The sequence below is a fragment of the Aquila chrysaetos genome, chromosome 4 (assembly GCF_900496995.4).
Source record: "Aquila chrysaetos chrysaetos chromosome 4, bAquChr1.4, whole genome shotgun sequence".
In the NCBI taxonomy this organism is placed as follows: Eukaryota; Metazoa; Chordata; class Aves; order Accipitriformes; family Accipitridae; genus Aquila; species Aquila chrysaetos.
Window position 1 is genome coordinate 66321324 of NC_044007.1, and position 23239 is coordinate 66344562.

Here is a 23239-nt window from a genome sequence, read left to right on the forward strand (position 1 = left end):
GTTGTTCAGTTTCTCCTTAGCACAGCTCTATTTTGAAATTGGTCTTACTTTCATTGGCATCACTGACATAATTTGAAATATGATCATGGGACTATTGCCTCTTTGCTTTAAGGAAGATACAACCTTGGAAGAGGCTGCGTTATATATTTGTCCTATTATCTTTTCCACTACTAAAACTAAAAATGCCATCAGGATGCAACAGTGAGTCATTAGTTAAGAACCGTGTCAGTGCTTGTCCTGGTGAGATGATAAGGGTTGGTTGGTCATGAAATGAGAGGTAAAATTTCATTCTTTAGAGGAGGGGCTGCTGAGACCTTGTTCCCAGAATGAGTACCTCTTGAGGCTACCTCAGAAACGTAGGTGTCAAGTTTGAAGAGAAAGGGGTAGAAACGTAGGAAAGGAAACAGTTTGTTATTTGAAGGTGCTGAGCTGTCAGGAGGCACGGTTATTTATTATAAAGGTACTTGGTTCATCAAGAGAAGAAGAAATAAACAACTGTGTATCCAGAGAAAAACATTTTTATTTCTAATGCAGTGGGCCTCTGTAATTCAAATCCAGTACTGTTTTTTCATAGAAGCCAGGGGGTGGTCATTCTCCTGATTGAAATTGCTCTTCATTTCTAGTGGAAATTTCTCTGGCTTCAGCTTGCAGTCATGAATTTTTTCAGATGCTTTTCCCCACAAGATAAGGGAACCATATATATTTTTCTCTATTTCCTCTCCATGATGTCCTCATACACAGAATACAGATCACTGTTTTCCCCTCACCCTTTTTTTTTTTCTTTTTTTTTTTTTTTAAATAAATTAAAAGACTGGGTTATTTGAGGGTACACCTTCATGATAGAGAGCAGCATTGTGTAAAGATACAACCTCTGGTCTCAGGAGCTATGCAGCAGCATTAGTCTGCTGTGTGAGTGGCTACTTTAATTAGCTCCAGTTGGTCTTGGAGCAGGCTCAGCTGGCATGAGCAGTGGGCTGTTTCTCTCCAGTGGTATTGCACAACTTGGACATACCCCGACTCTTGCACAGTAAGTCATTTTCTCCAGCCTTTCAGTCACTTCAGTAACAATTCTCTGCACTTTCTCCAGCTGTTTTAAAAGCCTCTTTCAAAATTATGGTCCCCAGAACCAGACAGACTATTCCAATGTTTTAACCAACAGCATATATAGAAATAAAATTGTTTTTCTCCTCACGTTCTTTACTCCTCGTATTTACATAGCCAAGGAGATAAGAATTCCTTCCTTTTGTCAGAGTTTCAGCGGTAGCTCATTTTCAGGACTGGGTTTGCTAGATCTCCCTCCCAGTAATCACTTCTGGATGCTTGACACTTCGTGCTTTTCAGGATTGTGTCCATAGGTAATTGCCAGTGCTTTTAGTTCCTAGGAATGATTGCCTGTACGTTTTCTTTGAGTTGATTTACTTTGTGATCCATTTTGGCCTGCATTAGTAACATGTCCCTTTCGCTGTTTAACTCTCCTATGTTTCTGTTAGCTGCAGATTATTTCAGATAGTATAGCACTGATGAAAACACTGAAGAGTAGGGATCTCAAAAATGCTGGTAGAGGAACTCCTGTATAATTTGTCAGTGTTATTCTTCAACTGACAGCTGCAATCTGAGAGCTGGCAGCTAGTTCTTAATACAGCAAAGATTAAATGCACTGATAGACTTCTGTGCCAGCTCCTTCAACTGGAGTGTCACGTACTACTAATTCAGCCACCTACAAATGTCTGTGTATGTTGCATTGACATAGCAGTGTTTGAGGCAAATTTGAAAAATAAACATTGTTCGACAAGACCTGAGTTTGCCTAATGTGATGACGATTAGCATTAATTATTATTCTAGCCATTTTAGTGTGATTAAAGATAAATCCATAACAGCTCTCCAGTTGTTTTTCCTGAGTAGACACTATGCTAAGTGAGCTATAATTGACTCAGGTCATCTGTTTACCCTTTTGATGGTTAACAAAACTACAGTCCACTGGTTGTCCAGAGTCATGCTGATGTTAAGCAGTGGACTACAGCTCTCTGTAGCTGCCTCTTTGAAGGCTGCTGTGACTAACTGATTTGGGCCAGCTGATCTTCAAATACTTGCTTTTAGCAGATGTTACTGAATTTTCTCTTCAGTTACCAACAGAACTAGAAAATATTTCATCATTTTCCTGACAACATGAACCCACTCTATTCCAAGTACAATCTAGGGTGGTTTATATAACTTTCTCTGTGTACTTCTTAGTAACCATTTTTGCTATACAGGTCTAAAAATGGATTTTATTATTGTTAGAGTTTTTCCTCTCTGATACTTTAAAAAAAATATATCTTATCCCATAGATCTATCAATGATGAATTTTTTTCTTTTGATGATAACCCATACCTATTTCTTCAGTGAAACAGACTGAGGTATTTAACAAAGCTGTCCTGTTTTTTGAATAGCAGGTGTTAACATTTTTGGCCATCTAATAAATATGAAAATTATGTTAGCTGAAATGGTACATGTCTTTGTGTTATTTAACTTAAAACAAAAGGTGCAGGACAAAGCTTCTCTTCCACCCCTTTATTTTCTTTATAATAAAAGGCAGGACAAATGCTGAGGAAGCCCTGTAATACCATTATAAGTCAAAAGTAGGATGGCTTTTTATCTGACCTTTTTCCTTTTCTTTTTTCCTGTTAGGCTTTCTCCCTTCCTTCTTAGAATGTGTGATGGAAGGGGTTTTCCATCCAAAAAAACTAAAAAACCAAACCCAAAACCAAAACCCTGTGCGAAGATTAACACACACAACTGAGCTTGGTCTTCTAGGATCTGTGATCACTTAAGTTCTGTAAGCTTTCTGGTTGGGTTTGGTTTGCCTTTTTTAACAGTTTGGTTGATGTGCTCCTGTCTTTATCCTTGCCACCAGGCTGACCATTTGACCAGACGTGGCAAACCGCTTCCGCAGCAGGAATCACTGGAAATTGAGTTAGCTGAGGAAAAACCAGCTAAACGCTCTATCATCACAGTTGAGGAGTTGACAGAGATAGAACGTTTGGAGGATCTGGACACTTGTATGGTAAGACACATTCCTCAGCCCATTTGGTTAAGCATGCAAATAACTGGAAGAAAAATGTTTTTCAAAATGTCATTTGGCAATTTCATGGTATCAGGAAACTGAAATTAGGAATTGGCTTCTAGAGAAAATAGAAAAAATAAATGTTAGCTTGTTAACATTTTGTCTGAGTTGCATATTGCTGTTGAGCAAAGGAAAAGCTTTTCCCTTTTCTTCATTTATCCTTTCCTGGTACCTATTCAAGGGCCCTCGCCTTGCATAGATTGCTACAATCAAGCTAATACAATAAACGCCTCTTCCACTGGCCACAGTTTCACAGAGGTTCAGTTGCAGTAATAAATTTGACCATGCTATCCTTTGACAACATGCTGCTTTCTGCCTTTGTCTTCGTTCTACTTGACATGGATTCCTCTAAACAAAAAATGCTTCTGCCTGGAAGTTATATTATTGACCACGAACAGAAGTTGATTTTTTTTTTTTTTTTTTTTTTTTTTTAATTAGCTTTTAAATGTATGGAAGAAGTCTTAAAGCCTTGAGACTGGGCTGCAAGTGATCCTAGAGGGCAAGCTTTTCAAAAGTAATTGAGTTAGGAGTGTGAGATGCAATAAAAATGCTGAACATAAATCACTGAAGCGCCTTATAAAATCCCATGTGTGACTTTTATTGTAAAGATGGTTCTGTGCCATTTCATGATTATTTGAGATGTAAATCCACAGAATTACAAATAAATGGCTTGCTAACTGTTTTCAACCTCAAATTCCCCTCCACCCAGCTCAGTCTGTTGAGGAACTCTCAGTGGACAGGAACTTCAGGGAGCACTTCTCTGTTACAACTTAGTCTAATAGGTGGTCACTGCTGCAAGGGATGGGCTTTCTCCTCTGCCCTCCTACCTGGCTCATTGGCCATGGGCTTTCACAGGAAGCGAAACGGGCAGAAAAATTGATTGCATCTTTTTGTAGAAGAAGTTTTGTTGGTTCAGCACCCTGAACAGACGTACTGCAGAGTCAGCCAAGTACAGCTCAAGAGAAGGAGCAGCAGGGTTGCTGCTTTCTGCAGCAGCTATCTGTTGGTCTCATTTAGCTATGAAACAAAAACACACCTTCATTGGAAATACCATCTTAAAATAGTTCTCTCTCCCTTCCAAATCTCCTTCTTCACCAAGATTTGATTAGATGCAATATTTGTCTGAACATCACAAATTCCTGAGGCATGTGGTTGTTGATGGCATCATCTGGCTCATCGCTGATACTGTCAAGTTCTAGAAGCTTTCTGTAGCCAACATTCAGTAATCATTTTGAGCCCTAAATCCTATGGGAGAGAGACGTGCCAGTAAAATATGTGGCATCTGAACACTGTACCTGGAAGTTAGTTTTTGTATGCTGGCTTCATATATAGAAAAATAAGCTAAGCACTCATTTTGACACCCCACCCCCCCCCCCCTTTAAATTTATTCTTGCAGCCTGTTAAGAATAATAATACTGGAAATATAAAAAATAGCTCCTGTCTTTATCTCATATCACCATGGTTATATGAAAGGATCCTATTGCTGTGCTGTTATCTTTCACTTTGGTCATACTAAAATAATGGAAATGTGATGATGCTTACACTCTTTAAAAGATGCATTAGATGCTAACTGTACTTATCTTCAGAAGTGTTTATATGTCTCTTCATTCTCTTCATTCCTCTCATTCCCTTCATCTTGCACAGAGATTCAAATACCTTTGTGACCCAGATTCTCATGAACATCTAATTTCTGAAAAGAATGAAGCATCAAATAAACACGAGGCAGTAATCGTAGTCAATGCTAAAGAATCCACTTACTAAAAACTGCAATCCATTTTTAAGAACTGCTTTTTGAATCCTGGGTGCAAGTGATATTGGTTGCTGTTGTAAAAATATATAGATAAATAGATAGCCCCAAGAGGCTGAGTAATAGGGGAATTTTTACTGAGCTATTGTTCTTACCGTGTTTTTGCAACTAAAAGCATCTTAAGAATGGATTTCTTGCATCTTCTGGGTGGAGTTAGTAACTTCAAAGATAGTGCTTTCCAAGTGATGTATTTTACCTGTGGAAAATCCTATGGATTTTTTTACATACTGTCTTGGAAAAATTAACCTGATTTGTGGCAGCTTTTGGGTGTCATACAGATATTTATGTGGAAATGAGGAACCTTCTGAAAGGGGCATCAGTGAATGCTTTGTGAGCTGGTCAGTGCAGGAAACGGTTATGTTGCTGAAAGATTTTACTAGATAGAGAAGCATATGGTTTTATGAACTATAGCTATGAACCTAATTTCCTTTGATTATTTTTAATCTTAAATGAGAAATAGCTCTTTAGATCCAACTTCCAAAATGGCATTAGTCCAGAACGATGCCTTGTTTAGCCATTGGAAATCCCTAAGCATTACGAAGCGTGATGATAAAACAGATGTGAGCCTTGTGAGTAGATGACACACCTGGCTGTGTATTCTGCAAACTTCGAACCTGAAGCCTTGAATTGCAGCGTGGTGGTGTGCATGTTTGGGAGCCTAATCTCCTATTGCCAAAAGAATATAGAATGTGGGATGAGGCTGATCATGTTGCTGGGATGCCGGGAAAAACTCGCCTTTTCTAAGTTCTGTCTATCAGTTTGCTCCAGCTAGTTGTCAAGATGGCTGGGGAAGAAGAGATTTTGGTCTTATAGAAGAGGCACTGAGCTTGGACCACTGTTTTGCGGGGAGCTGCTTTTTTTCCATTTGCAAAACTGGATTCATTTTGCAAACCCATTATTTCAGCAAGCCTGTTCTCTTCGCTCTTGTTTTCTCCAGTAAGCCTATCGAGGGTCAATATTCTGGCTGAGGCAATGCATACAACAATGTGTTGTTATTCACCAGCCTCCCTTGAAGCTGTATTTGAACAACGTGGGGAAAAACTGGATCCAGGTTCAGTTTTGACTCTATGCTTACAGATGATTATATAGCACTGGAGCTAGGTGAATGACTATGAGTTGAGGTAAATGTATTTGTAATAAAATGCTTATGAGCTATTTGTTCTTATATGTGGATTGAAAGTGGAAGACAGGAAGGTTTGTTTATAAAAGTTGGACTGGCAGCACAGGGATCTGAAACCTCCAGTGATGGAGCGAACAAACAGGCACTGGTGTGTTCACAGCCTGCCCACCTATTCTCAAGCAGGGCGCAGAGTGGCTGTGTCTGGGAGGATTTTCCTGCCAGAGTAGAGAGTTGCCATCCATCCACTTCAAAGTTTGATATGTATAAACACCACAGACAAGACAGAATGAAATATCATGAATAGGCCCATGAAATGCACCACTGAAAAACAGATTTTTAAATGTTGTTTCTAGTATTTTTTGTTGTCGGAATTAGGACTTACTAAATACCAAACTGTGTAGTTAAAGCTTATTAGCTTCAACTTAGGATATGATTCTCATCCCACCTTTAACGGTGGCCTGAGAGTCCATAATATGAAAAATTTGTCAGTCATACCAGAATTTGCTGTCTGTTATATGAGTTCTAAAGAATGCTAGGAGCGATTGAGTGGTCCAGCATAGGACGTGATAGCTGGAACATTATGGGCCCGAGAGTTTCTGATCTCCCTGAGCTGCAGTACAGTAAATTAATGCTTCCCTAATCTACATCTGTCTTAGTTGTCTACATTTAATTAGAGCTGCATTGATGGTAATAAGTCATTAGATAAAAGTTGCATGCAAGTAAGATGGAAAGAAAAATCTTTATGCAGAAAATTAGTTACTATTCTCAGATTAAAGGAAGAACCATGGCCTGCTTTCCAGGGCTTAGACTCAATCATGAATTAACTTCATAAAATAGTGTGGTTTCTCTAAATTTTTCTGTGCATATATGACGAGACTCACATTTCAAACTAATGCATACATTTTAAAACTACATAAAGCACCCTTTTTTACTGAGATTGAGTATCATGTATCTTGGTATGTGTAATTGTGTAGGTAGATACTAACTGGTTTAATTTTGCGTAATGCTTTTAGTTGTACTTTATTCTTTCATAGCCATTAGTTCTTTGCAGAAGTAAGAGAATTAAATAGTGCTCAACTCCCCACCAAAAGGTAAAGGAGCATCTTTGTGAGATTATGTTTAAGAGTTCTGTTCTAAAGCTTTTTTTTTTTTTTAAATTTATTTGAATGTTAGTTTGGCTTCCAGAATACTAAACGGAGATCACCAGAGTTGAGCCACTATTTAAATAAAAGTTTTGAGAGAAATAGCTTTTTTACTAGAAATATGTGTACTCATCATCTTTAAAATATCCATTTCAGCAATAAAATTTTATTACTATAGGTAGTAACAAGCATACAGCCAGGCTAAGTATTGTTTTTAGAGCACAGAAGAGGTTATTTGCATTATGAAGAGGTATGGTAGGAAATAGTTTGAAACACGTAAAGGAATTGTAGGTTGTAATACACAAGTATGCTTGTAAATCTTCTTTAAAGCATGTCAGAGTAAGATTGAAATGCTTGGATGGTAAATTATGTGTTTGCAAAAATGCTTGTAGCTAATAGAAAAGGACTGCCTGTGATGAATATTGTATCTTAGCCATTTCTCATCTATTTCTAATTTTAACCATAGAGATGGTTCTATGACTTTAATGGAGGAAAGATTAAAAAAAAAAATCCCATGAGCAATATATTAATGTTTTAGTCTTTATTGAACAATAGATTTCACCTGTACAGTAGAGGAGAAGATTCGCAGAAGTAGCAGAACACTTGTGGATTGGTGGTGTATGTTTTTTCCTGGGAGTGTACTAACTAACTATTGTCAAAAAATTAGCAGATTAGTCCAGTATCCAGGTGAAGACTTATGAACCTGTGGGTTCTGAAAGACAGGGAGTGTGTGGACGTTGGTTTTTTTTCAGAGAAAAGGGAGAAATTGCACTCACCACACCAGGATTAAATTTATTTTTTTAAAAAAAGAAAACTCATAAAACACCACCTGAAAGCTTTTCTCTCCCCAGCCCCTCATCCAGAACAAATTAGAATTAAAACAACAGAAACCCCTTCAGTTGCTTTCACTGGAGGAAGGAGAAAATCATGGTACAGACTCATGTACATGTACACTGATACTGTAGGGAGAAAAAATAAAGTAGAGATCCTCTGGTATGCCCTGACATACTACCACCTCTGATTCTTGTTGCTCTCTGTTTACCTGCAGCAGAATTGTCTCAGGCAGAGATAGTCAGCTTTTTGGATGAAAGACTGAACACCTACTGCAATAAAACCCCAGTTCCTGTTGGCCTCTGTGTGTTCTCCTGTGCTATAAATAAAGCTGTAGCTCTGCGACTGGCTTAATCCAGCAAAAATCATTGGTCTTGCTGAAAAGAGCATTTCCACTTTCCCCTGTACACAGCGCATTCTTTCCTGCCCACACCCTCACACTTGTACTGGTGTTCACACAGCCTCACTACAAACTGGGTGTGGGAATTGATTCAGCTGAAAATTAAGCTTTTTACAGAGGATTTCTCTCCCAGGTTAGTTTACAGACTGACTAGTCCTCTGGTTGAGTTCACAAAACAAATCCTGAGCGGCAGGAACAAGCAGGCAGGGATGACAGCAAAGGCAGCAGCCTGGATGAATGCCGGATTAAATTGATTGTGACACTTGAGTTTCTCTCTTGTATGCATTAGCAGAAATAGGCCTTTGATGTGTAGTAAATACAGCACTCTGTGGGAAGCTAGGAATTGGCATTATGGTATGTGAGAGTATTCTTGGCTTCTGAAAAGGCTCCATCACAGGCATGTGAGCAAATCTACTTCAGTGGGAGTCCAGTAATATTTCTGACTCACCCCGAATTAGGACAGTTTATGAAAACATCACCAGGAGGGGCAGAGCACAGTGCCCACATGCTCCCTAAGCCCTTCCCTACACATGCAGTGCTGTGGCTGAGAAAGTAGGAGACAAGGGGAGACGGTGTGATAATTTTGCAGAACCTGTGAATGTATTGTTTATTTGCAAGTTGTGTGTTTATATGTTAGCCTCACCATTAGTATTGTGATTACATTAATTTTAATTGTGAATATTTGTTACCTAACTTTTCCTGGGTTCCTTTATATATAGTTTTGCAGCATTCTCACTGCCCTTAGAGGTCCTTATCTGTGTTTGTTCAATGATTGTTACATGTATAGACTACAGGCTGCAGTCTCTTTCAGGATCATGAGGGGCTATGTGTTCCCAGCTGAAACGCTTTAAAAGAAACCTGGCTTTCAATGTCTTTTTCTTGGTCTCCAAGTGGAAGGAGGTGATGGATAATTGATATGTAGTATGTCTTTCTTAAACCAACTGAGATTTCTTAGTCAGAGTTCAAAGCTGTTTCTCATAATCTAGGGTACATCATTGGCACAATATGAAGTAAACGAAGAATGTGATAAACTGCTTCTAGTAACAGCACTGCATGCTTGGTTAAGAAAAAAAGTAGTGTAAAATTGGAGACTGTTTTCTGCTTAGATTAAAATGAGAATTGTGAAGTGCAGGTGCTGGGTATTCTGTTTGCATGGTGGCACTTCTGTATCAGGAGCTTGTCTTCGCATAATACTGATGATTTGTTTTACCTTGGTAGACCCAGACTTATATTTGGGGTGGAGGGGAGGGTGTGTAGTTACATCCTTTGTGGCAGTAGTTGTCTTACTGATACTGAGTTTCCATCATTTTACTTCACGTGTTGTGAAAAAGCCACATTGAAAGGAGAGTTCAGTAACAAAGCACCCACTGAAACACTGGTCTTGAGAGTTTAACTTCCCTGCAGTGGCTTTAAGAGGGAGTTCACTGCTAAGAAGTTAGTCTGTGGCAGACAGAAAGGTCTTGAATATGTAGCTGTGCGGTCTATAGGTAGCGTCAGCCCTGGCTGCTGAGTCCCACCATTTGCCACTCTGCTAGCAAGAATTGGAATGCCTAGGCTGAAGGCAGAGTCATCTCAGCAGGCACCAGCTGGCCGTTGCAGGCTCTAGCCTGCTGGTGGGCACCCGTCCACCACTTGGTGGGAGAGGTGACTATCTGGGTCACCTGGGTTTGCTTGCCCTGCCAGCCAGCAGCAGGGATCACCCAAGTGCTCGCTTACTTCAGAAAAAGTTAACGGGTTATGAGGACAAAGCCCCTGTGCACGGGCTGGATGAGGGGGCACGTGTGTGATCCCTTTTGCCAGCAGAGCTGTGGAGTCAGTTGAGTTCAGCACAAATAGATACAGAATTCATCTTTCCACAGTCTCCGTTTATAAGAACCTGCTCATTATTTCCCATGGCAAATTAGCAAGAGCGCCTTTGGAGGAGTTCTTGCCAAAATCTAGACTTTGTAACCTTTGGCAGAGGGACAACAGCAAATAGCATGAGAATAACCCCTAACAGTGCTGTTTCTGTAGCACACATCTGTCTGTAGCCATAGTGCTTCTTGATTCAATTAATATCTGGCAAGTTGACCTTCTCAAGTGGTTGAAGAGTTTTCTCTATAGGTTGCGTGGTCCTTTCTGCTGCTTTTGATTCTTCCAGCGTCTCAAATAAATAACCTGGCATGAGTTACTTATCTGTGTTATATGGGGGAGTCTTGTTTATTCTGAAATCTGGAAAGCCTACTGAAAATAGCACATGCAGAAGTCTGTCCCACTAAGAGTGCTTCATGGTTCTCGCTTCACCCAGAAGAACAGGAGGCTTGTGATTTTTTGCTCTGCAAAATTGATACCTCATACTTCAGGGATAAAGAATAGCTGCTCACAGGAAGAGGGGAGAGGAAGTCTGTGCTAGGGCAGGCGGTTAGAGAGTACCATTAGATTTTGCTATATTTTGTAAAGGAAAAGGAGGTTAGGATGAGCTGTGTTACTGGAATAGAAACTTTTAAATAAATAAATAAATGACGTCAAGAGTACCTAGTGCCAAAAGGCTAGAAGACAGCTTTCAAGTCATCAAATGTAATCCCTGCTATCACTGACAACTGCATCACACAATCCTATTCATAAATTTATCAGGCTTCCTTTCAAAACATCTCTCTCTCAGACTAGAGGAGAACTTAGAGGTAAATAGATTCTTCTGATGTTATTCAGGTCAGCTAAAGCCTCATTGCAAAGTGGTGGGTATATCTCTGCAGTGAGATCTTTCTTCATGTGAGTAAAGATCAAATTACTGTGAATTTTCGAGGTCAGTAGTCACAGGATTGGAATACTGATCTGAAACCAAAAGCATTTAAACTGGTGAAAAAAAACTTCAAGTAAGCAGATGTTAAAACTAAAAGGAATGAGCAGGATAGAAAGACAAAGTGATTGAAAAGTCAGGGTAGTTTCATTCAAAGCTTATCAGAACCTCTTTTCATTCGGTACTTTTTAGCTGTGGGTCATTTCCAATATCATGGTATTTAGATACTCCAGGGGAAGTTTGTGTCCATACTCTCTGAGAAATTGCAGAATCCAGTGCCTTCTTGCCAGTCACCACTTAATTCCACGCTTGCAGGTGAGCAGTCCTGCTTTGAGGGGTAGGCATCTTCCTCTTCTGTCATGGTATTTCTGTCCTTCCTAGGCTCGTGTTCTGCCCCATGACAGTATGACCAAGCAGCGTTATTTGACTCATGTATCACACTTAGGTGCTGGCACTCCATAGACCTACCTTTGAGTTTTGCCATCCTTTCTTGGGTAATTATGATTGACCCTTTTGATCAGTTTGTTTGAGGGAAAAAAAAATCAAAGACTCTACTCAAGAATTTCTGTTTCCCATGCAGGGTCTTAGACTATTTGCTAGTTGCCTATCAAGATACCTCCTGGTTTTAATAGGGAGATATCTTGATACAGTAGTTCCTGACAGGACTTAAAATTCAGAAGGTTGGGTTGTTGGTTTTTTTTTTTTAATATTTGAGTTCACAAAGTATATCTCAAAGTGTCTGAGGGGTATAAAGATTTACTGTGTGTGCTGGAAAGATGTCTGAAACAAACTTCAATGAGAAAAGAGCAGCAGCTCAAGTATGCCTGGGTTTTCAAGGTTTTCAAGTTCTAACTTCCCATCATAATTCTGAGCAGGGAGGCTACTAGTCCACTTCCCCATCCAGGGCAAACTGTATCTGATTCACTGTGGTGAGTCTCCCTGTAGCATTTCTCCTTTGAAATGTCACTGCTTCAGAGCAAACGATGCATCATCTGCCCCCAAAGGGTTTAACGATGGTGGGAAGATGACCGGTGGTTTTTGCCTGAATGACTACTTACCCTTTTGGTAGCTGTTCACTTCAGGTTGTCAGAAGAAAGGAGAGATGCAGAAGTTGTGTTGGTTCTCAGTCCTGGGAGGCTGTAGGGCAGGCAGATACAACAGTTCCCGTTCATAAAATCATAGAAGGGTTTGGGTTGGAAGGGACCTTTAAAGATCACCTAGTCCCCCCCCCGCCATGGGCAGGGACGTATTTCAGTAGATCAGGTTGCTCAAAGCCCATCCCACCTGACTCTGCACACTTCCATTCAGGAATACTTTGCCTCAAACTTGCTTTAGTGATGTTATTGCCCAGGGCACCTGATACATATGGTAGCTGTCTTTATAGAACTAAGAATATCTTAAATAGCTGTCCACCGCTCCATATTTGCTGAGGTTAAGAGCTTTTTCTTCTTACTATATGGAAGTTTAGGTCATGAACAAAGTAATGTTTACATCAGTGTTTGCCAGCTGAAAGTAATGAACAACCACAAGCAAGCAGGTTGTGGTGGCTTAAAGGGATAGTTCTGACTGCATCTGCTCTCTGATGACCTGCAGCAGCTCTCTGTTCTACTCTTAGTTTTTAACTAAAATAAATTGGTTGGAACTATCCTCTTTGTTCATCTTAAAGGCCAGCTGCTGTAGAAGATGCTGCTAGCCTCTTCATGAGCAAGTAGAAAACAGAACTGATGATACGGAGAATTGCTTTTTCTCTTGCAGGTGGTAGTTGCAGGCAGAGTTCCTTGGCAGGATACTCATTCAGAACATGAAGTAAAAGATTCAGTTTAATAGTTTTAGGAACTGCTCAGTTTAATTCATGCATCTGTTTGTTTACTCTTCACAATAAAAGCTTTGGATATTTGTATGCAGGAATATTTATCAGCAGGAATTCTACATGACTTGAGAGGCGCAAGTGCAGAATTATTAATTGAAAGAATTTATTGAAATACTTGGGGAAATATCACAGAGTACATGAGCCACATCTCAGCAAGTAGAAAAGCAAAGGTTCCGTGGCTGGTAAAGTGAAACAAGCTCAAGGGCAAATCTATTGAGCTTATCTTAGTGCAGCACTACTCCTTTTCTTTCAGAAGATGTTGCTGTACAAAGTAATTCTAAAGGTCAGGCTGGTTTAGATGAGACTAATTGAATTAATTCGGAACCACAGCTCGTTTTCTAGAAATTCAACTCTTGAGGAAGGGAAGGAAATAAACATACACACCTTAAATTCACATATGGATTATTTGTATGCCATATTTATTTACAGTATCTATATTTATATATAGTATTTCTATATAGAGGGCAGAACTCTGAAATATAAGGTCAGGACTAGATCCTCTGCTCGTGTAAAAACGTGTAGCCGCCACATTCAGGACAGCTGTATCAACAAATAGCAGCCTATCACAGCTTGGCCTTGGTTTCTGAATGATGCGTTAGTGGCTTTGCTCTCCTGTCTCTTGTAAAATACTCCATTAGCTGTCATGGATTTTAGCATTGCATTTAACTTTTCAAGGACAATGGCACTCGAGGGGAAGATTCTAAGGATGGTGATTCAGGTTACCATCGCTGCTAGTGGGAAGTACATAGCTAAATTTCTGCAAGCCCTGCTGAGGGTTTTACCCTGGAAATCATGTTATAAAATCTTCGTAGTTGAAGTAAGCAATAGGAACTTTGTAGTTTCAAAGGCTTTCTGTACAGATGGTGAGACACTTGTGTGTCCAAAGATTCATCTGCAAAAAGGCAAAGTTGGTCAATTTACTGTTCTGATTTATAAAGAATACCTGAAGTTTGGGGGTTTTTTTCTTTTTTTTTTTTTTTTTTTTTTTTAATGAGAAAACAGACATGTGACATCTCTGTCAAAGGTAAGTAGGAGACTAGAAGAAGCATGGGAAATGTCAATTGACTGAAATGGTGTCGTGGCAGCTTTACAGGTCAGGACTCCTTACAGCAAAAGAAAACAGCAGGACTTGTGATAAAATGCCTTGTTTTCTTATGCCTCTTTCTTAAAAGCGTACCCCACAAAATACAGATAGCTGAAACAATTTAGCACTAGCTTAAAATGTTCTGGAAGAATCCTTGAAAATACTTTTTCTACAGCTCCTTCCCAGTTGGCACATTGTTATGATTCCCCTATCCAATTTCTGGCTTTCTTTGGGTTGAATTTGGTTGGGATCTTTGGTTGTGGGTTGGTGTTTTGTCTTTAGCAATGACCTGTGCATGCTGGGAGGCGGACCACTTAATTTTGCAATTATGCTGAGAGCAAACGAAGGGAGGAATTGGGTGGCCTCGTGGTCTGTAGTACTTCAGGGGTCTGAAGACTGGCATTAGGTTCCCTGCAGAGCAGCCAGATTCCTTGGTGACTTCAGGCAAGTCCCTTAGTCTCTGCTTTGCTTAATGGTGCTTCCTCGTCTAACCTGTTGCCTGCTGTGTGCCTTCCTCTCCTCCTCCTCCTTCCTTACTCCCCACCCACAAGCTGTTTAGCAGCTTTTAACTTTTAAGAAGCTCAGTAGTCACACTCACTTAGGTGAGATCACTAAAGCGTGGAAGGTAGGAGTTTCCATAAGCCCTTGCTGGATCAGGACCATAGGCTGTAAACTCCCCCAAATCCTGGGATTGCTTCCTGTTATGTATGTATTGCTTTGCACTTTGGTCCTAATCACGTTTCTAGCTGCTTCTATAATATAAATAATTTTCCTGCGTATGCATTAAATACACGGAACACACTGGAGTACTACCACAAATGCTGTCTGAAAGAGAAACCGTGTTGCAGATTAATTTTTGAAGTGTGCTGGAGATTTAAGATGGTTTCAGTTTTCAAGATGTTTCTCAATGGATTCTGCAGTCTATCCAGCAATCTCAGAGCAGCCCTAGTGAATGGTAGTATAGAAGATGGGCAAGAGAAGAGACAACATGGATTACGGCAGGGAAATGTAGTAAGAGCGTATGTGTGTATGGATACCGTACAAAAATGAGAGTAGTGACGAGGTTTGCCTGAATCACTGTTAGCTGAGAATTCCTGCATAAAGCCAAAGTTTCTGAAGGTAAAAGAAAATTAAAAAACCAAACAAACAGAACCCACCAAACAAACAAAACCCCTGAGGACAGTAGGAAAATAAGGGAGTGGAGCTGTGTGCAAGAACACTTTTCTTGCTATTTAAAGATAGCCCATGATATCCTTAAGACTTTTAGCTACAGTTAAGCTTAGAAGTATGAACCGCGAGAAGTGGATCGTTACTGTTGAAAATGTCAAAGCATTGAAAAACTGACCTTAATATCCTTTCAACAATTAAATAATGAACTTCATGTTATGTGCAGACTGTTTTCACTGCTGGTAATTAAATGGCAGTGCAATATCCATTTAAAAATGCAGCAGTTTCTTGCCAAGAAGTTTAATCCAGACCATGACTATTGACTTCTGCCGCAAACGCTCTGCTGATACCTGCAGTGTTGTTATAGCAGCAGTTCCCATTCAACTTAAAGACAAAACTGCACTTCTAATAATTGTTTGTCCTTACTCTATCTTAAGGAGGAGCGTGATTGGTCATGTGCCACCCAAGAGATGGGATATGGCATTGCTTCATTTCATATGATGGCTGTGCTGCTTCCTTTTTTTCTTTGATTTTTTTGAAAGAGAGAGGAAAGGTAGTGCTTTATTAATGGAATAGCATGCCTCTAATGTGCCAAAAGTGCTTGAAAGCCTGTGCCTCTAAACCTCCTTATGGGAAGGAGAAATACTGTTGCTTTGGATTAGGTTGGTTTAAACATCAGGAGAACAGACTTGCATCCCTTTTCATTCTTTCAAGAGAAGCGTTGTTTTGCTTTCCTTACTCTCTGGCTTTCCACAACAAACTGCTGATTTTTAATTCAGAAGCTTCCTTCAGACTAGGAAATAACAGAATTACATTTTTTTTTTTCTCACTACTGGTGCCAGCAAAATGAAAAAACACAGTACATTGGGACAGCAGGTGGCAAGTTGGCACAATTGGTGAGTGCCATATATTGGAAACAAACACCTGAAAACCTGAATTTGTCCCAACATACATAAAACAAGAGAGATCGCATCCTTCTCTGGTTATCCTCTGGAAACACAAAGTGTATAGCACCTCCAAATGCAAGGGATTTTTACCTCATTCTTGCATGTCACCTTTCCTGCTAAGACTTCTAAGTGTTTTGGCTTTAGTTTTCTTTATTTTGGTGACTTCTGGTTTTGCCTCCTTTCCTGAGAACTGCTATTGCTTTGTCTTCCCCATTCATATTCTTTTTTCTTTCTTTTTTGCTGCATGGAGACTCTCTGCTGTACAAGTGTAAGTATTTTTTTAGCTCTGCTGTTTCTGGCCTAGTTGTTTACGTTTTTGTGCTCCATTTGCCTCTGTACTGCCTTGTGAGTCTCCTGGGAGACTGTAGTGCCATCCATCTGCACCTACAAATGAAATAGGCAGCAGTTCAGGGATGAGATTGGATTTTACAAAAAGGTTCAGCTAGTGTAGCATCTGAATTTAAAGCATCCTTTGGCTTTAAGACCAAACCAAAGCAGAGCGCTGATGTCAGAGGTATAAGCACAAACATTACTGCTCAGAAAGAAAATCTATTGATTTGGTTTTATATTCAAGTGTCATCCAGCTTAATGAAAGAATGGCTTAAAAATGGGTGTAAAATAGGGTTTTCTTGCCACTAGGGTGGACAAGATGTTGGGTTATCTCAGCTTGGTCAGTTGTGTTTTCTCTGTCTAGTTGAATCACCTTGAGCTTTTGACTGCTGTTCTCACCTTTTGGTACTGTCGCCCTTAATGCATTCTCGAAGCTGAAAACCCATACGTTATTTTGCAAGAAGGAGGGTTGAAGGGAGACTGGTTGGGGAGCTGAATTTCAAGAGGGAGGGGGAAGTTGTTCATTAGTTTGTTTGAAATCTTTTGAAAGGGAGGTGACAGGAGGGTCACAAAGCTTCTTTGTATCTAATAGGATTGAATATAAATTACTTTGGAGGAGGAGAAGAAAAACATGGAAATGAGCATATCCCTCAGTACTGAGAGTAATTTCAATTATCTGTATAATCAAGGAATGTAGAGTATCTCAGACCCTGTTGCTAAAAGCACTCAAAACAAAGTGATTTTAGTTGTTGTTTTTAATTCCCAAGATACTAGTGTTCTTCCACAGTTGGTAATATAATTTAAAAAAACTCAAGAGTGCTCAGATAGTTTTGTGAGGAAGGGAGTCAGAAGGGAGGAATCTGGAAAAGTGATCATGGGAAGAGGTCCTGGGAATTTAAAGTTAGCTTGGACACATGAGAGTGTCTAAATAAGCCCTTATTTGGGAGCGTGGTGGAGATTTGCTGGCTCCCATCTACTGCAGAGGGGTACTTTCTCGGAGCCATCTTCGGAGATCTTGGTGGCATAGGTGCACGCAGACTTCCAAGAGGACCTCCCAAGACCCAGAGATGCAATTAATCTTTTTAGCTGTTCTGCCAGGCAGCCTACAGTGTGCTCACAGAAAAGTAGGCAGAACAAGAAAGACGTTCAGGAGGTGGTCTGCTAGAATGGAAGGTCCCTGGAAGATATGGGAGAAGTGAAAGAGGGGAGGTTAATACTAACAGCTATTCCCCTGTAAAAAGGCCATGAGTGAAACGTAAGGCAGGAGAGCTGCATTGTGCTTGTGTGGCCAGAGGCGGTGGGAAGGCAGAAGGTGCACGTCTGCCAAACCTGAACTGCTTCCATGAACGATGGCAAATGGGGCTCAGGCTGGGGAGAGGCAGAGATCTTTCCCTAGGAGTTCAGATATCTCCTCTGGTAATGACATGTGCTCTGCTGCTGTAGCATACTGCATGGTGGCTGAGATATTAAGCTGAGATTAAGTCTAATATTTTGTAAAAAGAGCACACTGGCCTATTTAAATTAATGCTTTGACCCATTTTGTTCTGTGTGAGATGTAGAAAGTTCACTTGGCAAGAAGCCTTTCATCTGTGCACTTCCTAAACAGACTAGAAAACAGAAGGTTTTCAAATAAAAGTGTATGTATAGCTGTTCCTCATGCTGTTAAAGCAAATGGGAGGCATCTCTATCCCTCTGCCTTTATCCCCAGCAACCAAGCTGCTGATGGATCATGCCAAGCTGACAGTAAGTTATAGCAATGATCCAGAGACTGGCTTATGGTCATCAGCACAAGCTCTGCAGGGTCATCCGGGGACACCTTCTTGCCTGGGAAAGAAGATGAAATCATTCTGTTCCTGGCTGTCAGGGATGTCTTGGAGCATTTAAGTCCCTGCACAGGAACCTCAAAACTTGCCCCATACTGTTTTGCATTGGTGCCCTGGGCCGATGCAGCTCTCAGCTTGTCTGTGTTCATCCAGGAGCACTCTGAACACTGGCCGTGGCTGTGAAGTTACTGAGTGGTCGGAGGTCTCCCGTCAGCCTTGTTTTCTGTCCTCCTTTCTGATCTTTAGCGCGTGAGTTGCTGCATTATCCTACCAGCTGTAATTTCCAGTCACACCACCAAAAAAAGTGGCAAGCAGAACAAAATGCATGCAAATGCACGTTAACAAGAGAAATGAGATGCGGCTGGAAATAAAACCAGGGAACTACTGATAGTGACTCCTAATTGCTGAGCTGCTTCAACTCTTCCTTACATGAGGTGCGGATGCCTTTTGGTTGTTTCAGTTTTGGGTGATGGGTTGGCAGCTGTCAAGGTGTGCAGCTCAAAGGCTGCCCAGCTGCCTGCCCGTTGCACAATCCACTGCAATTTTGGCTGAAAAAGTTCAGCACCTCTCCAGCCGCTTGCCATCAAACCCATTGCATTTAATTTATTGGTAACTGAAAGTAACGTCTGACCTTTTGATGCCTGCTCATTAGTTTCAGGGTAAGTCTGCTCAGGTGGCAAGCTATTTCCTGGCTGGTCTTGAAACTATTGTCTCATTTACTGATGCTTGTCAAATGTGGAAGTGTGAACCTGCAACAGCTGAAGGTATCTTTTTTTCCCAGCGATGTGCAGGGCCATAAAAACAGCTCTGTTGCCCAGACAGTGCTATCACTGCCTGCTCTGTAGTCTGGAAGTCCTTTTCTGGTCTTGAGAAGATGGGTAATAACTTTCCTGTTATGAAAATCTGTCATAACCCTAGGCATGTGAATAGTGGCGTAATAATCCCCTGACTACTTTGGATGGGAATATGAACTCAGTGTCAGTCTGTGCACTGAACTTCCCATGCATAAAAACTAGCAAACGTTTACCTTAAACAATTCATGATTTGTCTGAAATGTCAATGCCAACTGTGTCTTTTCTGGCTTATAGAAAATTGATACTACTAAACTTGATTAACAATTCTTTTAACGAGTTGTGAGCCATAACAGCTTCCTGACTGACACTCCAGATTTGACGCCACTAGGCTTCAAAACTAGCAGGTAAATGGAATTATATGGATGTCCCTAAAGCCAGCATGTATGACTCTACCACAGAAGGAGTCCATCCTTGCAGAAGCTGAGTCATTTTAAATTAACTCTTTAGAAAACCTGCAGGTCATCTTTTTGTTTAAAAGTCTTAACAATGCTGAGCTATGTTGAGAGGTTCTGAATTGGTGACACATGCATTTCCTGTAGCAAAACTGTCTTTCTTGCCATGCAAACTTTCAGAAGAATTCAGGCAAGAAAATAAGGGCAACTTTATTCCAAAAATAACAACCTCAGGTCTCAAGTATGGGTATTTGTGCTCTTAAGGCAATGTACTCCTTTTTTCTGGGAATGTGAAGATGAGAGAATAATAGTGCGTAACTTTCACTAACTACGTTGAATGTATGCCAAGGTAACTTTCCACCTACTCTCAGCGTACACAAAGTCCGGGGAAGTCATGTGTTTGCTGGACATACTGCTAACACTGACACGGTATTTTTGCTTTTTGAAGAAAGGCCCTGTGCTCCAAGACTGCATTTTCCTAGGGAAGTTTGGTGAGCTGTGTGGTAGTGTCCAGAGGCATAGATACCTGAATTTTAATCATTCCCAGTAGCGTGTCACTAACAAATGAACTGAGGAAGTGTATTTTGTATCAAAAATAAAAGCTAGAACAAGGGGGAGACTATCCTTGGTATCATCATTAACTCTGCAGTACTGGACGCAGTAATTAAGTTTTTTGTGCCTCATGATCTCAAATGCAGAGGTGAGGGTTTAGTAGTTCCATTGTTTTACAGTTGAGGATCAATGAGTTAATGCTTGGACGATTCAAATAATCATCCTGTGTACAGCCTATAGTTTTAATGGGAAGAATAAACTACCTCCCTGCTTCTGTTCAAAGTCAGTTGAACAAAATGTCAATTTAGAAAAAGTTCTGAATGTTTGAGAAGGGGAAGAAAAAAACCCCATTCCCTTATGGTGTTAAACCCAATGAGATCTTGAAACGATACATAGGCTTGAAGAACTGATCTGTTGGCTAGAAAGGAAAAGGTGTTCTTTGTCATTTCTTCTGTCTGCTAAAGTAATTTTTGTTTTGTTTTATGTTTATAGATGACTCCTAAATCAAAAAGGAAAAGCATCCACAGTAGAATGCTCCGGCCAGTGTCCAGAGCTTTTGGTAAGTGAGAATTTCTTAAAATCTTTTTTTGCTTCTTTGCTTCTTTGCTTGCCTAAGACTCTTCTAGGTAGTTCTTGATCAAAAAGCACAAGTGACTCTCCCTCCCTCTGGATTGCATTTGAGGCCCACACTGATTGCTTTGATTTGTGACGCTTCTAGCATGTTTGGTAGTAAATATTTCGTCACAGTGTTCTGTCTGCTCACAGACATGTTGTGGCTGAGTTCTTGAAATGTGTTTATAAGTATTTACCACAAAAGAGAGGAATGGCATTGACTTTTGTTTTAAATAGCATGTTAAGTCTAATTAGAAAGTTTTGATTTCTCTTAGAAATGGAATTTGATCTAGATAAAGCACTGGAAGAAGTACCTATCCATATAGAAGACCCACCATTTCCTTCCAGCAGGCCGGACAAACGAACTTCTGGATTCATTTCAGAGCTGCCATCAGAAGAAGGGAGAAAACTGGAACACTTTACAAAATTAAGGCCCAAAAGGAATAAAAAGCAGCAGCCCAGCCAAGCAGCAGTGAGTCTACGTTAAAATATTGTTGGCGATGTCATCTGTTGATTGCTTTTTGCCATGAGTCAGGTCTTGCAATGTAGTGAGAACAACTGTTAAAGTTTTAAAAGCCATAAGCAACTACTTAATTTTTCTGCTGGTATTCATGTCTTTCAGTGTGCAATCCCTATTACAAGCTTCTTATCCTCGTTTTAGGCTGTGTCAAACAAGACATGTTTTATGCTTTTTTAATTTGCTTTTGTTTTTTCATGGAAGCAGTTTCTGGAGGTACTTGGTGCTTTCACAGGAAACACAGAAAATATCATGAGACTTGTCAATTATATTGCAAGGGTTTGTTAAGTCTTAATCCTTTTTTCTGCCTGCATTAAGATGTGGTAACTTGGCATGAGTTCTTATTTCTATCAGCTCTTAGAGGAGCTACTCTGTGACACCCAGTTTCCCACAGCTCCTTAACTAAAGATGGTGTTTGGGCCAGCAAATCTGCATAGTCACAGATCTGCTTTTCATGCTGGAGCCTGCCTTAGAAAAGCAAAACAGAAGAGCACTGTCTGTCTACGAAAGGCATTGGTGTGAACCCAAGTACATGTGTGTGGAGTTGTCACAGTTCCGTTTCCTTGGCATACCACATCAATAAAGATGTATTTCTGTGATGGTGTGTCCTTGGGGTATGTAAGGACAGATCTGGAGGAGTTACAGAGCTATCTCAACAGCAACAGTGCACAGCTGATAAAAGTAACGTGTATCAAGGGGCAGCCATTGCTTCTCTGAGTTATGCTGCCTAGTAATGGATGCCTGTGGCCTCTTCTGCTCCCTGAGGACTGTCGGCAGAGAGGACCCTTGAAAATTTCCCTAATGCTGGGAAAGATCATACTGGGCAGTAGAGTGCTTTTTGCACCGCTTGGAAATGGAGAAACCTTCAAGCAGAGGGGATATTCAAGCCAGCTTTCCATTCCCTTGGACTTTACAGGGGAGGAGAAAGGTACCAGAAGGACGGACTGATCTCCACGTTGTAGCGAAAACACATCTGTGTTTACTTCTTCCAATTCCAATTCTGCAGAATGCACATGTTTTCCCAGTTGCTAAACTTGCCTCTCTTGCAAGCTTACTCAGCGCATCCTGTGCCATCTGCACAGGGGTGTGGAAGGAGTGGGGGCATGGGAGGGCAAGTGCTTCGCTACCAGGCATGGAACTAGGCCATACAATATCTTGCTCAACAGATAGAAAAAGCTTACTTCTTGTGGAGGAGAAGTGCTCCTTCCCATGATGGTGCAATGTTGTGGGAATGCTCATCCATATTGAATTAATTAGGAAATCAGGTGTTTATTTAGTTGCAGAAATTGAAAGGAACTTTTTTACTTAAACTCATTTGTCCCTGTCTTGTTTTTATGGATCATTTAATTCCTTACTAGTTCTGACCTCATAACAAGTCTAAACAAATTTTTGAAAGACTTGAGATGTTTGCTTTGATACTTCCAAAATGAAACAGCCAAATTTTGAAGGCCAGAATCATGAGTGGACTGTGGCTTTGTTTGCAGAATTGATTTGCTGCTGGTTTTGCCACTTTGAGAATGCAGAAAGCAGTGGTTAGGAAAAGCACTTGAAATGTGAGAGGCAAATTCTTGACCTTTTCTACCGCTTAAAGCAGGTCTGTTGGGTTGTTTGCTGTTCCCCTTATTTCCATTTAGTAATTTAAGGGATCTCACATGATCATAGCTGTACTTCTCTGGTCTTGCTGGAAAACAGATTTGTTCTTTGTAAGCTGAAAAACATAAGAAACAAGAGAAAAATGGAGAAGAAAGGGAGAAATGTAAACTTTTAACTTGGGGTGGGTGAGCATGCAGAAGAAAGATTTACAGTTTTGTCAGAGTTTCTACTGAAATGAGTGTTCGGGGGCGGGGGGAAGAGAGAGGAGAAAAAATAAAACCTCAGCACCACCCGACACCAAGTAGCTTTGAAGCAATAT

At 40.4% G+C, this 23239-nt stretch overlaps 1 protein-coding gene across 11 annotated transcripts in view; it reads left to right on the forward strand.

Annotated features, from left to right (window-relative positions):
- The window catches only part of CARMIL1 (capping protein regulator and myosin 1 linker 1), a 196272-nt gene that overhangs the window by 148779 nt on the left and 24254 nt on the right, over positions 1–23239 (forward strand). For 7 of the 11 annotated variants that reach the window (XR_003923014.2, XM_030011770.2, XM_030011761.2 and 4 more), the window contains 4 exons: positions 2894–3043; positions 16498–16515; positions 20691–20757; positions 21086–21282. Coding sequence is in view for 10 of the 11 variants with exons in the window: in XM_030011770.2 (XP_029867630.1) it covers positions 2894–3043; positions 16498–16515; positions 20691–20757; positions 21086–21282 (432 nt within the window). In the remaining variant the exon portion in view is untranslated. The remainder of the gene's footprint in view (positions 1–2893; positions 3044–16497; positions 16516–20690; positions 20758–21085; positions 21283–23239) is intronic. The other 4 variants (XM_030011763.2, XM_030011764.2, XM_041122836.1 and 1 more) reach the window with 1 other exon arrangement.